General features: G+C 40.9%; 1 protein-coding gene across 5 annotated transcripts in view; it reads left to right on the top strand.

The window, feature by feature from the left end:
- The window catches only part of LOC123768642 (KH domain-containing, RNA-binding, signal transduction-associated protein 3), a 632,375-nt gene that overhangs the window by 372,224 nt on the left and 245,422 nt on the right, over positions 1-14,729 (top strand). For all 5 annotated transcript variants that reach the window (XM_069316370.1, XM_069316372.1, XM_069316371.1 and 2 more), the window contains one exon: positions 14,276-14,403. In XM_069316370.1, coding sequence (XP_069172471.1) covers positions 14,276-14,403 — 128 coding nt within the window. The remainder of the gene's footprint in view (positions 1-14,275; positions 14,404-14,729) is intronic.

A 14,729-nucleotide genomic window follows, 5' to 3' on the forward strand; every position in this document is an offset into this window, starting at 1 on the left:
TAATTACCCAAGTTTTTTTTGGTAAATACAATGAGGAAAATAGATTATGGTCTTTACTAAACTCCTTTCTTTAATTAAGGAAAAATGGCGAGCCATCGACCCATCACCCGTAAAAGGATACCACAACTCAGTCTTCATTAAGACATAGTCCTTAATTAAGGCTCAAGGCTCGACCGTTGCCATACAGATATGTAAGAGCCAGAGGCCAGAGGACAAGAGCTACTGGATGAGCAAGTTTGGTATGCAGGTTTTGCTGCGGCTGCCTTCCTCCTTATCTATTATTGTCGCTCTCTACTGGTTTGTTACAATAATGTGCTATGCTTTGTATTAGTGTTAGCCCTCTCACTTACCCTTGATTTGCAGCACAGGAGGAACTATTTATCTTGAGGATTACCTTGGAGGAAGTGTTTATGGACAACATGAGCCTTGCTTCACCTCTGGTTAGGTACGACATAAGACCTGCCTCAGCTCTGTTTAGGTACGATATAAGACCTGCCTCACCTCTGTTTAGGTACGACATAAGACCTGCCTCACCTCTGTTTAGGTACGACATAAGACCTGCCTCACCTCTGTTTAGGTACGACATAAGACCTGCCTCACCTCTGTTTAGGTACGACATAAGACCTGCCTCACCTCTGTTTAGGTACGACATAAGACCTGCCTCACCTCTGTTTAGGTACGACATAAGACCTGCCTCACCTCTGTTTAGGTACGACATAAGACCTGTCTCACCTCTGTTTAGGTACGACATAAGACCTGCCTCACCTCTGTTTAGGTACGACATAAGATCTGCCTCAGCTCTGTTTAGGTACGACATAAGATCTGCCTCACCTCTGTTTAGGTACGACATAAGACCTGCCTCACCTCTGTTTAGGTACGACATAAGACCTGCCTCACCTCTGTTAAGGTACGATATAAGTCCTGCCTCACCTCTGTTTAGGTACGACAAAAGACCTTCCTCACCTCGCACAAGTTACCTACGCTATGAGCTGTTCTCCTGGAATATAATGAATTCTAACAAAACTCTCGTAATACGTGTCTCAGTGTATTCTACCATGTTATCGTGATGTGTTTATTCAGTATACTGTCATATTTCTCTCTTTGCGCTTTTTAACTGCATTTCGGTTAGTAAATATTGTTTCTTAACTCGCAATACATAAACAAATGGATATAGAGCTAAACCCTAGAACAATGTGAGAATGTCTGTCGTGTTATAACTACGTTTCAATGCTTTTATATTTTATTCCAGCTGCCAAACCCACTTTGCAAGCGCTTACAAACGTTTCAGAGGTTAATTGAACGACACGAGGGTGTGTGCTCGTGCGTCTAGCCTGTTAATAGTGGAGCTCGCTGTACCAGCCCCTGACTGTACCAGCCCCTTACTGTACCAGCCCTGACTGTACCAGCCCTGACTGTACCAGCCCTGACTGTACCAGTCCTGACTGTACCAACCCTGGCTATACCTGCTCTGCCTCTTCCAGCCCCAGGATATGACATGAAGGGAAACAGGAGAAAAATAACAAACACAATCAAATCGAAGATACGTTGAGAGGCATTCTAGGATAGAAGGGTTGTATTTCTAACGTGTTGAGAGGCATGTTAGGATAAAAGGGTTGTATTTCTAACGTGTTGAGAAGCCTGCTAGGATAAAAGGGCTGTACTAACACTTTGTCAGTACAGTGACAGCGCTTGATTACTGTAAAACCCGGAGCTGGGTGCCAGCTAGGCAGCTGAGCTCTGCTGGGAGATGTATATAGTGCTGCTACATTAGCAAGCCCACTGATGTTGCTAGTAATATTCTGACTCGTTACCCGCAAACAAGACGTTCCACATTTATATAAAACTTGAATATTAAAAAAAATCTGTATTTTTATATTGTAAATTATTCATCGAGTAATTCAATTGTACAAATTGTATCGCACAATCTAATTTATCACCTAATTGATTAATTTTTAATGCATTGTGATAATTGATATATATACTTTTGATTTTAGTATCAACTATAATGTAAACTAAACTTCAATTAAGCAAAGCTTTTATTACTTAAGATTGACAGTGTCTTTTGGCAGTAGAGAAGACAAGAGTCTTCAAAATATTTTTGGAGAAGATTCTTTAAAATATTTTTGGAGAAGATTCTTTAAAACATTTTTGGAGAAGATTCTTTAAAATATTTTTGGAGAAGATTTTTTTAAATATTTTTGGAGAAGATTCTTCAAAACATTTTTGTCGACGTCTTTAGTACCGTCACCACAAGCATAACAAACATCAGTTCTGCGACTCATATTCTGATAAAGATCAAACACGACTTTTATACAAACATTAGAATTATAAATAAATAAGAGCCTAAATTGTAATAATATATGACGAGAAATCACCACCAACCAAAACATTCATTCTGTAAACACCATCAACACAAACTATCATTATGTAAACACTACCAACCCAAACTATCATTATGTAAACACCATCAACACAAACTATCATTATGTAAACACTACCAACCCAAAACATTTATTCAGCAAACATCTCCAACCAAAATTGCACTTTCCATCTCGCCTTTGTAAACTCCAGAGCCCAGCAGGTACTTTAACACACAACACAACAGACCAGACCGAAGCTTTACTATTCATTCACCTTTCACATCGAAAAGACCAATGTGAACAATCACATCTTTCACATCTATACACCCCCAAAAAGACATTAGTACACAATAAAATATGCAACAAAGCATAAATCTCGCCCCAGCACACACTACCCCCAGTTAAAATAACGAAGAGCCACTTCACCAACAAATACAATGCATTTTGCAGCGAGAAGAAAAGAATGTGGCTTAACTCTGCCGCTGGAGTTCCTCTAGCGCTCACTAAGGGGTCGACCACGCCAGCTAAGGCCTGAAAGCTTTCTAATTTGTGGGTTTGCATAATCTGTTAAATGCGGCGCTTTCAATGGGACCGGGGGGCCGAGAGAGTCTACATTTGGTGGTATAATAGTGTTTTGCGTGTGTGTGCTCATGTAGTGAGAACAATGTATTATAGGACTGTAAGACACGATAAGCCAGAAGTATACAAGCTTAGCTACTAAGCTTAAGTAGATGAGGTTAGTCATATAGGAAAATATGAATTTAGGAAGTGGTCACAGAGGGACAGAGTGAGAGAAGTAGATATAAAAAGTTAACTAACTGTACAAAAGCACAGTGAGTGTGAGTGTTATGTTATCCTTAATGTTAGACTGGATGACGAAGTGTTGGGGTGGAGGGCATGGCCAGTGTTGAGGGTGGAGGGTAAGGCCAGTGTTGGGGTGGAGGGCAAGGCCAGTGTTGGGGTGGAGGGCAAGGCCAGTGTTGAGGGTGAAGGGCATGGCCAGTGTTGGGGTGGAGGGCAAGGCCAGTGTTGAGGGTGAAGGGCATGGCCAGTGTTGGGGTGGAGGGTAAGGCCAATGTTGGGGTGGAGGGTAGGGCCAGTGTTGGGGTGAAGGGCAAGGCCTGTATTCGGGTGAAAGAAAAGGTGTATTTCTCTCGCATTTAAAAATTCAGAAATAATTACAAAATTACGCTGTATTTATAGGTCAGAAGAAGGGGGAAATCCGCCTCACCTCACCTCAACCCTCTTTCTGACAATAACTTTCTTTTAAATTACTTATAATAATGCTCACTTTACACCGGCGAGGGCCTATTACACGTTAAATACAATGTTTCCCAATTTCAAGAGTTATGAATAATGTCAATTTTATATTTTAAAGATACGGTGCGGTAAAAAAAAAAAATAACCAGGATTCCTTTATACTTATGGAGTTACTGTGAGCGGAATCGCCTTGTCTCACCCTCACTTGGAACATTACCTTTCTGTGGTCCGACGATCAGTGTAGCAGCCAAGCGTGGCATGAAAATTCTATTTTCTTGCTAAAGGATAGGAGATAGACTAAGTGAGTTATGTGCTTTAGGTGTAAACACTTTGGCCTTGATGGGGCGCATTATCAGTCTTTCCCAATCGAATCATAATTATAGATCAGAGTATTATCAATAGCTCATCTGCTTCATTAGGCCGTTCTAATACTGCACTATACATTTGGACTATTGTTGCATCCCTAACTACCACTAAAATCACTAATATTATAACACAAACTACAACTCAAATTATAAATACTGCACCCACTATTCATTACAAATAACGATACCTACAAACGTAGTCACCCATCCAAACACAAGCACTACCACACTCACAGTCTCCAGTACAAACACTCTCACCCTTTGCTTTGGAAGGAAACGTTGTAGGAAATAAATCCTTCAATAATTACTAGAGTTTCTTTAAATTAACACAAATTTGAGTAGCTTGATTGCTTTTCTTAACACTGTTAATAAGAAAATAATAGTTAGAAGAATAGAAAGCTTACACTATAAGAACAACAGCGCCAGTAATGTGGTTATTTAAGAATTGTCTCTAATGCAAATGAAACAAGCAATGTTGCTTCAGAGAAATGGAATTAAAGATCATAAAAGCTTCAGGCAAGAAGTCGCAGGAGTCATCTACAACTACAAAAGCGACTTAATTTTGAGAAACAGCTCAAGAGCGTCTAATTTATTTGCAAAAAAACACTCCAGGTATTTTCTGGCGCGTTTTACGCAACAGAAAAGTGCTTATAACTCGCCGAATAAATTAGTTCCAACCAAAGAATTAAAAGTACGAGGCAAATGGCGTTGTATGAGTGTGTGTGTGTGTGTGTGTGTGTGTGTGTGTGTGTGTGTGTGTGTGTGTGTGTGTGTGTGTGTGTGTGTGTGTGTGTGTGTGTGAGAGCATCACTTCATGGTTTCTCAGCATGAAGTGATGTTCGCCATGACCGCTGGCGTTGAGGTAAAAGTTACTTAAAGAGGTGTTGGCTCTTGCTACCACAATTGACAAAAAGTTACTCTCTCTCCCCCACCACAACAATGGTATGAGCAGCGTGGATGAAGGCCAGGAGCCGCCCCGCTGTTGGGATACAAGATGCTCTACTCTGGTTTATATGTTCAACCGCTAAGCCAGTGTATACCGCTCTGGGAAGAGATAACAACAAATGATGATGGAGTGAAGGAATGGCTTCCTACCACCTGGACCATCGTGCATGGAACACCAGCCTTGTAAAAAGAGATGTCGCTAGTTTTCCGACCGTTCCAATTGGATGGGTGTGAGACCTTAAGGCGGATATGCTGGAGGTCTACGTGAGGATTAAGTCAAATAAGGAGTGGAGAACGCAGATTTTAAACCAGAGATTTTTATGGTCAATAAAAGAATGATGGGTATTATGTGTGATTAGTATTCTAAATCATTATGCCATCAGAAGATTCAGAGATGATAGACGATGGTTTGAGGATAGATGCGTTCTTGGGTCTTAAAAGAATTATCGGTACGGGGACGGGCTCAGGAAGAGCTTCCAAACGTTGAGGAAAAGAATTCGTCGTGAGAAACACAGAAGATTAGGTGTTAAACCAATGAATTACCTTATACCTTATCGCCACGATTTTCAGGGTGTATTGGATGCGTGTGTCTCACGACCTTCTGATACTTATGGTAGAATAGGTTATAGAATTGAGGGGTGAAATAGTTTACTATTGAACAACGGTGCCTTGGGAACCATTTCAACTTTGTACGTAGTTTGTGCCAGTCTGTCTGTCCCTTGACAGTTTAACAACGACGGGAAGAGGGGTGGGGGGGGGGGGAAATTGTCAAAGTAGTTAAGGCTGTGTTACATAACGTTATGCGTGTTAGTGACTTTGGATGACTGTAAAAGTACCAGTCTTATGTAATCTCACCAACCCATTGTACCTACATGCAAATAAAAATTATTATTATTATTATTATTATTATTATTATTATTATTATTATTATTATTATTATTATTATTATTATTATTATTATTATTATTATAACCTATTACAGGCAAGCCAACCATATGGGGCTATCTGGTGCACCTGATTTGTGTGTGTGCTTACTCACGTGGCGTCCCATCACATGTGGCGTCCCATCACATGTGGCGTCCCATCACTTGTGGCGTCCCATCACATGTGGCGTCCCATCACATGTGGCGTCCCATCACATGTGGCGTCCCATCACGTGTGGCGTCCCTTCACATGTGGCGTCCCTTCACATGTGGCGTCCTTTCACACTCACTGAAGATAAAGCATATTTCGACTAGTGTTTGATTCTACGGTAGGAGTACGTCAGAACATTTAATGTACAACAAGTACAACAAAAACGTCATTCTGAAACCTAAGTAAGAAGGTATTCAGAGAGCTTTACACTGCCTACGTGAGACCAGTCTTAGAGTATGCAAGCATATTATGGAGCCCCTACCTAAAGAAACACATTAGGAAACTGGAAACGGTTAAAAAATTTGCGACGAGGCTAGTCCCGGAGTTGCACGGCATGAGATATGAAGAGCGATTGAAGGAACTGAACCTGACGACGCTAGAAAAAGGAGGGAGCGGGGAGATATGATATCAGCACACAAAAATAGATTGACAGAGTGGAACTAGACGAGATGTTCACACGGAATACCAACAGAACAAGGGGACATGTGTGGAAGCGGGAAACTCAAATGAGTCATTGAGATATTAGAAAGTTTTCTTTTAGCGTGAGAGTAGTTGGAAAATGGAATGAAATAAATGAGCACATTGGGGAAGCAAACACTATTCATAGCTTTAAAACTAGGTATGATATAGAAGTAGGACAGGAGTCCTACTTCTATACCATACCTAGTGCTTTAAACAGCCGAAGGCTAGGAAGGCGGGAACTAAGAGCAAACGCTCGATCCTGCAGGCACAAATAGGTGAGTATACATCAGCATCCAATCAGAAGAGCCTTCACCAGGCTTGACAAGGACGCTGTCAGTACGCTCATACACCATTAAGCTTCCTGAGGAGGAAATGATAATTGCAAAGAATCATAAAGTTGAAGATTTTCAGGAAGACACAGATTTGTAGTCCTTACAAATGGGTTGCGGAAGCACAGGAAGGGAGGGACTATCAGAAGGAAAGCGGCATGCCATTACGACTATATAGCATTTGGAATGGATCAAAATAAGAATTTGGGATGGGGCGGGGAAAAGGAAGGGTGCCCAACCACTTGGACGGTCAGAGACTGAACGCCGACCTGCATGAAACGAGACCGTCGCTCTACCATCCAGCCCCAAGTGGTTGGGGCCACAGGAAGGAGACAAACGAGTGAAAAGAGACGATGGGAAAAATAATTAGGAACTACGAGAAAATCACGTAATATTAATTTACCGGTAGATGAAGACGAATAGATGAAGAGAGGATGCGTTTGTTTAGTTCCAGCTGTCTCCGCTTAGTGGGAACACTGTGTTACCCCGACCAGCCCGACACACTGTGTTACCCCGACCAGCGCGACACACTGTGTTACCCCGACCAGCCCGACACACTGTGTTACCCCGACCAGCCCGACACACTGTGTTACCCCGACCAGCGCGACACACTGTGTTAACCCGACCAGCCCGACACACTGTGTTATCCCGAGGTCTTCCTCCTGACTCAGACGACTAGGCATTATATTCAACACAATTGTTGCGAGGGTTATCATATTCAGCATGAATTATTTTCCACTATGGCATGAATACAAAAATACAGTTGAACAAATAAATTTGTATTGTTAATCAAATAAAAAATAAGTTTAGGAGTCCATTGAGATATTAATTAATAGGGGTTAATGACATAATTTATAACATATATTTATATATTTAAAGAGTATATTTATTTATTTATTACAGATTATATTATATATATATATATATATATATATATATATACATTTAATACATTTATATATATTTAATATGTATTTATATATTTAATATACATTTATATATATAATATATATTTATATATTTAATATATATTTATATTACGCTCTAAAAATTAACGATAGGTTTATAAAATGAACTCTATGAATAATTCACACACACACACACACACACACACATACACACACACACACACACACACACACACACACACACACACACACACACACACACATGGTAATTTAGTCAGCAAGGGTCATTAAATTCCCGGATATTACATTCACAAGAGGACAAGCTTGAGCGGTCCGCAGTAATGAGGAGATTTTTATCATGGTGCACAATTTCTTCAGGTTTTGTTTAATGAAAGTCACATAAGATGAGAGTTCTGTCGTGTTAATAGCTAGTACGAGGGTCCTGTGGAGACCAGGGGCGTAGAAGGTGACGATGTTGACTACTGTAACACGTGTTGTGGTCTTGCTTCTTAATAGTTACTTTAGTCGCTGTTTATATCAAGCCACTTGTAGCTCAGGAGTATATACACACACACGGAGAAGTGTATATTATTTATGAGTGTGTATATACGTAGATTTAATGTCAGTCCTGAAGCTATGATCCTATGTTATGAGGACATCATCCTCATAATGCACCCAGAGTCAGCCAGTGCAGACTACTTATCATAAGCCTCTGTATGACTAACCATCCTGTGTGATGGGGATTTTTTTAGCATCACGTAGCTAGTTTTTTGACACTGTATTCCCCTTCATATAGTCTAGGGTAACTGCACAAATGCAGATGTACCTAATGTATTAATACAAAAAATTATCCTATGTTGCCCAGAGCCCTTGGATATTTTATATTGGCAGCGTCTCAGGCACAAGGTCTTAGTCATCTCTTATAAGTTAAGCTTAAACACGTCTTGTTCAGTTGAAATATTATACCATTATTTAGAAAACACACAAGAAATATAGACTGGATACTTCGGTCCCAAGCCGGGACCCTCTTCAACACGGTTCTATACTATATATGTTTTCTTCGAATGGCTTATATTTCGTATTATGTTTAATATTTTCGCTCAATAATGAAGTTTAACATGGTCATCTGAGCCCCTTGTGTCTTATACAGCCGCCTGGTCCAGCACGTGGTGTGTTCCGCATACACTAGTCGACGCTGGAATATGGAACAGTACTCGAAAGGGCTCAGAATTGTGGTTATTTAGCTAATGTCGGCCACTGAGTTGGCTTCAAGAGGCCGTGTTGACTACAAAATGAGCTTCCTTTGAAAATATTCTGCTCTACATGTGCTCTGTTTTTTATATCTTTTAAAAGAACTGACGGCTTCTTTCTCGCTCTTTCTCTGCCTCTCTCTCCCTTTCTCTATCTCTATCTCTCGCTCTCGCTCTCTTTCCCCCTCTCCTAGCACCTCCACTGGTTATTAAAGCAACGTTAACGAAGACCTTTCCCCTTGTTATGACGAGAGTCAAGTCCTTCTTTGTTCCTTAAGTGCGATGGTTCCGTTTCTTTTGTCCCAAGTTTTGTCTATTACACAGGCCGGAGGGCATCATTAGTCGTTTTGGACTCCCCTCGTCTATGGCGGGTCTCGCACTCTTGGACAAAGACTGGGTTTTTCTTTTCCCTTTGTCTGAACAATTTCTTAGAGTAATTACCTCTCTGGAGGACTTTTGATTGCGTGTTCCGCGATTATTTTTTGTCTTGTGATTTGCTTTCCTCCTTGATAACTCATGATGAGAGTCCCAGACTCAGGCAGTGATTATTATTTCGTTTTCTCTTTGTCGTGACTCTGCGTGTGTGGTAACTTGAGTTCTAAGGGACAGTTTATTAACGTGATGCTTCTGCTCTGATAAATCTAGTGAAAAAGCTTTTATTGTTCACTTAACAGCCGGTAAGATTGATTTAGGATTCATGTTAGGAAAATAGTATAATTCTGACTTGTAAAAAGAGAGAGCTGTTAAGCTGTGTCATCTCGGGGTTTCAGAAGTTTTTGTTAATGTTAAGTGTTTGTTACGTTGGACCGACTATGAAAGCTTATTAACTTCCACAAGCAGGTTTGATACCGATAATGTATATAATTCGATCAGATTAGCTATTGCTGCTTGCTACATGCATCCACGAAGCTGTTTTGACGACAGATGGGAAAATGAAGGATAGCGAATTTAATATAAAAAATAAAAAATTTAATATTTTATAATATTTCTTATATCGTGGGAAATAATTCACTATAAACGTATGTAAACTAACCCTACTATAAGCTTACAGTACTACACAAACATTTTTGAATAAAGTTATTGAATTGTATAAGACGACCTGTATTCCTGCTTCGATCGTCTTCACGTGATTTAACAATATCTGATTCTGCTTTGTTTCCATAGCTTTATGTAAGAAAATCGAATATATTTTGTGTATGTTCTTCCTGAAATCCTGTTCACCCTACACTATCACCTGAGCAGTCTCTTATTCCCCGTTGTCTTTGTTCACTTCTTCTTTCCATTTCCTGTTCGGGATTGAACTGCTCTCCGTTCATTTATTCTTCCCCTCTACCGTCTCGTGTTGCATTTCCCCTCCTGATCTTTGGGTTACACCTCTGTCGGTCCGGACTCTTTGTTAACTCAGCTCCTCCATCCCCGTCGATAAAATCTGCTTCCTTCCTCATTAACGTACCCCTCAGGATCCTCCAGGCCTTCGTTATTATCCTGTACCTTCTGTTTCCTCATCATCACCACTACGATCTTTCCTCAGTGTCATTATAATATTTCCCTTTGCTTCGTATTGTTATTATCCAGCTTTCTTCCCTTTACCATCTTTATTCTCCAGGCCCTTTCTCTGGAGTTTCTAGAGGTCGTAAGGTGACTACATCTTCCACTCACTTCGCCCATGTCCTGGTGAAATCTAAATGGACCTCGTTCGTTTGCAATCTAAAACAGCTCCAGGTGACAGTAGAGTGGTCATCGGGGAGGCGTTAACCCTCAACACACACTGCTGCTTTCACCATCTCAGACGACCTCTTGGGAGCTCTGCGATAAGACCTAGTTTATCAGTACCATAAAAACAGCGGATTGGAAGATCTTAGGCTTTGTAAGAAGATGGATCACACACTTTAGGGAAAACTGACCACTGAATGGGATGCAATTTTAGGATTCATTTGCGGGTGACGGGTGATGTTGCCCAATTATGTTAACATCTATGTCGAGACGCATTTGTATACAAAAGGTAATGACGCCAAACTAAGTACATAATATATATATATATATATATATATATATATATATATATATATATATATATATATATATATATATATATATATATATATATATATATATATATAATTCTACTAACAAGAGGATCTGCTAACAACTTCACTTCCAACAAGTTCATCACCAATTATTATTACCAATCTCTCATCTGCTCTAAACACGGTAATGACCACAAATTCTTGAGTATTATAGCAGTCAAGCGCCACCAATCACTACAAGGCACCTCGTTAGCCATGATCACAGGGGATTATGAAACCAGGCGCTGGCTTACCTTACGACCTCCCGTATCATTTAATGAGGTGTTACGTCAGTTTGAATTAATTCTCTAACAAACTGCATGCAGACGGCTTATACGTACATATGTCGCCAGCTAAACTTTACTGATGGGTTAAGCTCCGTTTTCCACATTTGTATATCTGGTTCCTGTATTTCTTGCTTCTCTCTTTCTTTTCTTCCTTTTGTATCTTGGCTAATCTCTTCCAAATTACTCTTCTTTGCTCATCGCCTGACTCTCTCTCTCTCTCCCTTTCTTTTTCTTTCGTATGTCGCTCTCGATATAGATAAATTTAGAATCTATTCTACAGCATGTAACTCTCATATAAAGGCACAACTTAAACGAACTCGTCTCGATCATCGACTAATACCCGTTACCGAGCTGAAGGAAGGATATTATGGAAAAAAACTCTAAGCCTGGATGATTACATAATACACGGAAGGGGATATGATGATAGGATTAGAGATTGGATATGAGGAAGGTGTAAAGGAACGCTGTCCAACCACTTAGACCATAGGGATTCGAACGTCCGATATGCAAGATGCGACATGCAAGATGCTGTCTCTGTGCCGAACACTTCAAAGGGTCGACACCAACGACTGTGATCGACTCTTGCCCATGCCCACGGATATGTTTCTAAAAAATATCTCTAAACTACAGACACATATATTTCAAGACACAGTGGCAATTCCTCAATATCACTAGCAATGGTGGTTCGCATAACGTTACTAGCAATACTAACTATATCATTAGCAATACTGGCCACATCACCATTAGAAACGCTTGTCAAAACATCCCTAGCAACACCGATTACATCACTAGCTATAATGGTCTCAGCATTACTAGCAATACTGGTCACAACATCACTATACCTACGGAAGTTATACATGTTCAAAATGAAATCAGTCTCCTCGTGAAAAAGTTCTGTAACTAAGAAGAACACCAGACTGAACAGTGACAGTGAGCATCAACAGTAAGTGTAAATACAAGCAGAAACAGCGCCAGCAGCCACGAAACTGTTGACACTGTCCTGTTAACCACAACAACAACAGCAATAACAATAACAGAACGCGGAAAACGACCAGGAGCACGAAAACTTAATTTTATGCTCGAGACAAATCTATTATGTGCTAATATTAGTTGTAATAACACTTTTAAAAGTGCTGTATTGTTCATGTTAGAGGTCCTTTATAAATCATAGCTGACAAAATTATTTGCTTAGTAAATCGTTTGATCTGATCATTGCCTAACTAGATCATGTTGCGAATATAATGTTATTTTTAGAATAGGTGATTGCCCTATGGCAAGATGATTCCCCTATGGCCTGAGATCCAGACGAAGTACACCATCCCAAGGTCCATACGTGGTTTGCCAGCCACGTATGGACAGGAGTATGGACGAACACGGAATCAGGTATTCGAACACAAGTTCAACACCTGATTCTGAAAACTAGGCTCACCAGTCGTAGTTGCAAATAAGGTCCACTACTCGGGGATTGGAACGAAGTATCTTACGTATACCTCCAGACGAGGAGTAAGTTACCGGGAATCTCAGAAGAGGCCTACTACCGGTATTCCCAGAGTAGAGCCACCATCCGGAGTGCCACAATAAGCTTTGGGTGCTTGCCGTTGGACCAACCTTGTATCTTGTTCAGTACAATAAAACGAGTCAAGTCGCTCTTCGTCCTCCCACACCTTCATTGGCCTTCCACCCTCCTTCTCCCTCGGTCTTGTCCTGTCCTTCCTCTTGCTCTATTTACAGATGAAGCAGCTGTTGTGATGGCTGCAGTTTGTTTTGCTTTTGATTGCATATATTTCTGGCTATTTTTGGAGGAGATATTTTTTCTAGCGTGGTGCTGCAACTGCGGGCTCTCAGTTGTTTCTCCTGGTGATGTCAAAACAGGCGGGGCGGGATGGTGGACTCTATCACGTGCGTCATCCTGGTGATGTCAACACGGGGGGCGGGATGGTGGACTCTATCACGTGCGTCATCCTGGTGATGTCAATACGGGGGGCGGGATGGTGGACATCACGTGCGTCATCCTGGTGATGTCAACACGGGGGGCAGGATGGTGGACTCCATCACGCGCGACATCCTGCAGCAAGCGGGCGACCGGCCACTCCATCACACACCATTTCCGCAGCTTCCTGGTTCGCTACTCCCCAAAAACAAAACCTGAGTGAGATCGAGGCACGATTTTTCTTCTTCGCTGCGTAAGACATCCTCCTTCTCTGTCAGCGGTGGCGTGTTTTTCCTTCTGGCTTTGTTCTGTGTGTGAGAGTCTTCGACGTGTTGCTCTTTAAGTCCTGCAGTTGCTTGTCACGCAATTCCCTTTTTTCGCAAAAATATAGTCAGCCATTTCAGCTATCTATTATACTACTGATTCCTGTAAATGTTATAGAAATAGTGGACCGTATATTATTTGTATTTATATTTTTTGATTTGTGACATTTTAACTCCTCGTAGACTAAGAGAAATTATCTTCAACATTCGATAATATTCAGTTCGGAATAATATTACAAACAACAAACAATCATATATTGGCTTCTTTGTCACATTACTATCTAACCTCGTGTCAGTTAATGGCCTCCCTCGACAGCTTTCAATCATCTGACGTTATCTTATTTGTTACCCTGCAGAAGGTGGCAGTTGGCATCTTCCTGTATCCCTCTGAGTTTAGCTCCATCAAAATGTTCGTCTTAGTAACTTTTTTTTCTAAACTACCATCACTCGATTCATACAGCCTCTAATGTCCCTCATGATCACCTTGAAGCACCTGGTGTCAGCCGTGTTCACTCTCTCTTATATTTAAATCTCATTTCTGCTATTTTCCTGCCATCTTATTTTTTTTGCAAAAAAACCTGTGTAAATGATCATAATGCAACAGGTGGAATTACTCAGCATCTAACAGTGAATAATCTTTAGATTTTCCTCCACAGATGGTCGTGGCGGCACCGGAGGAACAGGAACGACGCGGCGTGGGGACCCTCGATACCTGGATGTTATCAGAGAAAGGCCCATCAGGGTGACGGTCAAGGTCCTGGTTCCCGTCAGAGAACACCCTAAGGTAGGTACCGACGGAGAGGGACCGACTACGGGAGGATATATATGAGGGTGTGATTGTCTCTAGCGGAGAGAGAGAGGGAGGGGGGGGAGGCTCTTGGGTAATAAATCCTTAGGATTGGAATTAATGCGATTCATTGAAGAGTAAATAAGAATGTGAATAATTAGGAAGGCAAAACACCGAAAACTTAGCTCATTGACACCATCTCATATGTAACCACAACATCACGAAAGTCACATTAATTAGCAAACCACGCCAGTTTTTATGGATCTTATGCGGTGCACAAGCTCATGAACGACTCTCTTGTTGGTGGTAAAGAAAACAGCAAC

Source organism: Procambarus clarkii, chromosome 83 (assembly GCF_040958095.1).
Source record: "Procambarus clarkii isolate CNS0578487 chromosome 83, FALCON_Pclarkii_2.0, whole genome shotgun sequence".
Lineage (NCBI taxonomy): Eukaryota > Metazoa > Arthropoda > Malacostraca > Decapoda > Cambaridae > Procambarus > Procambarus clarkii.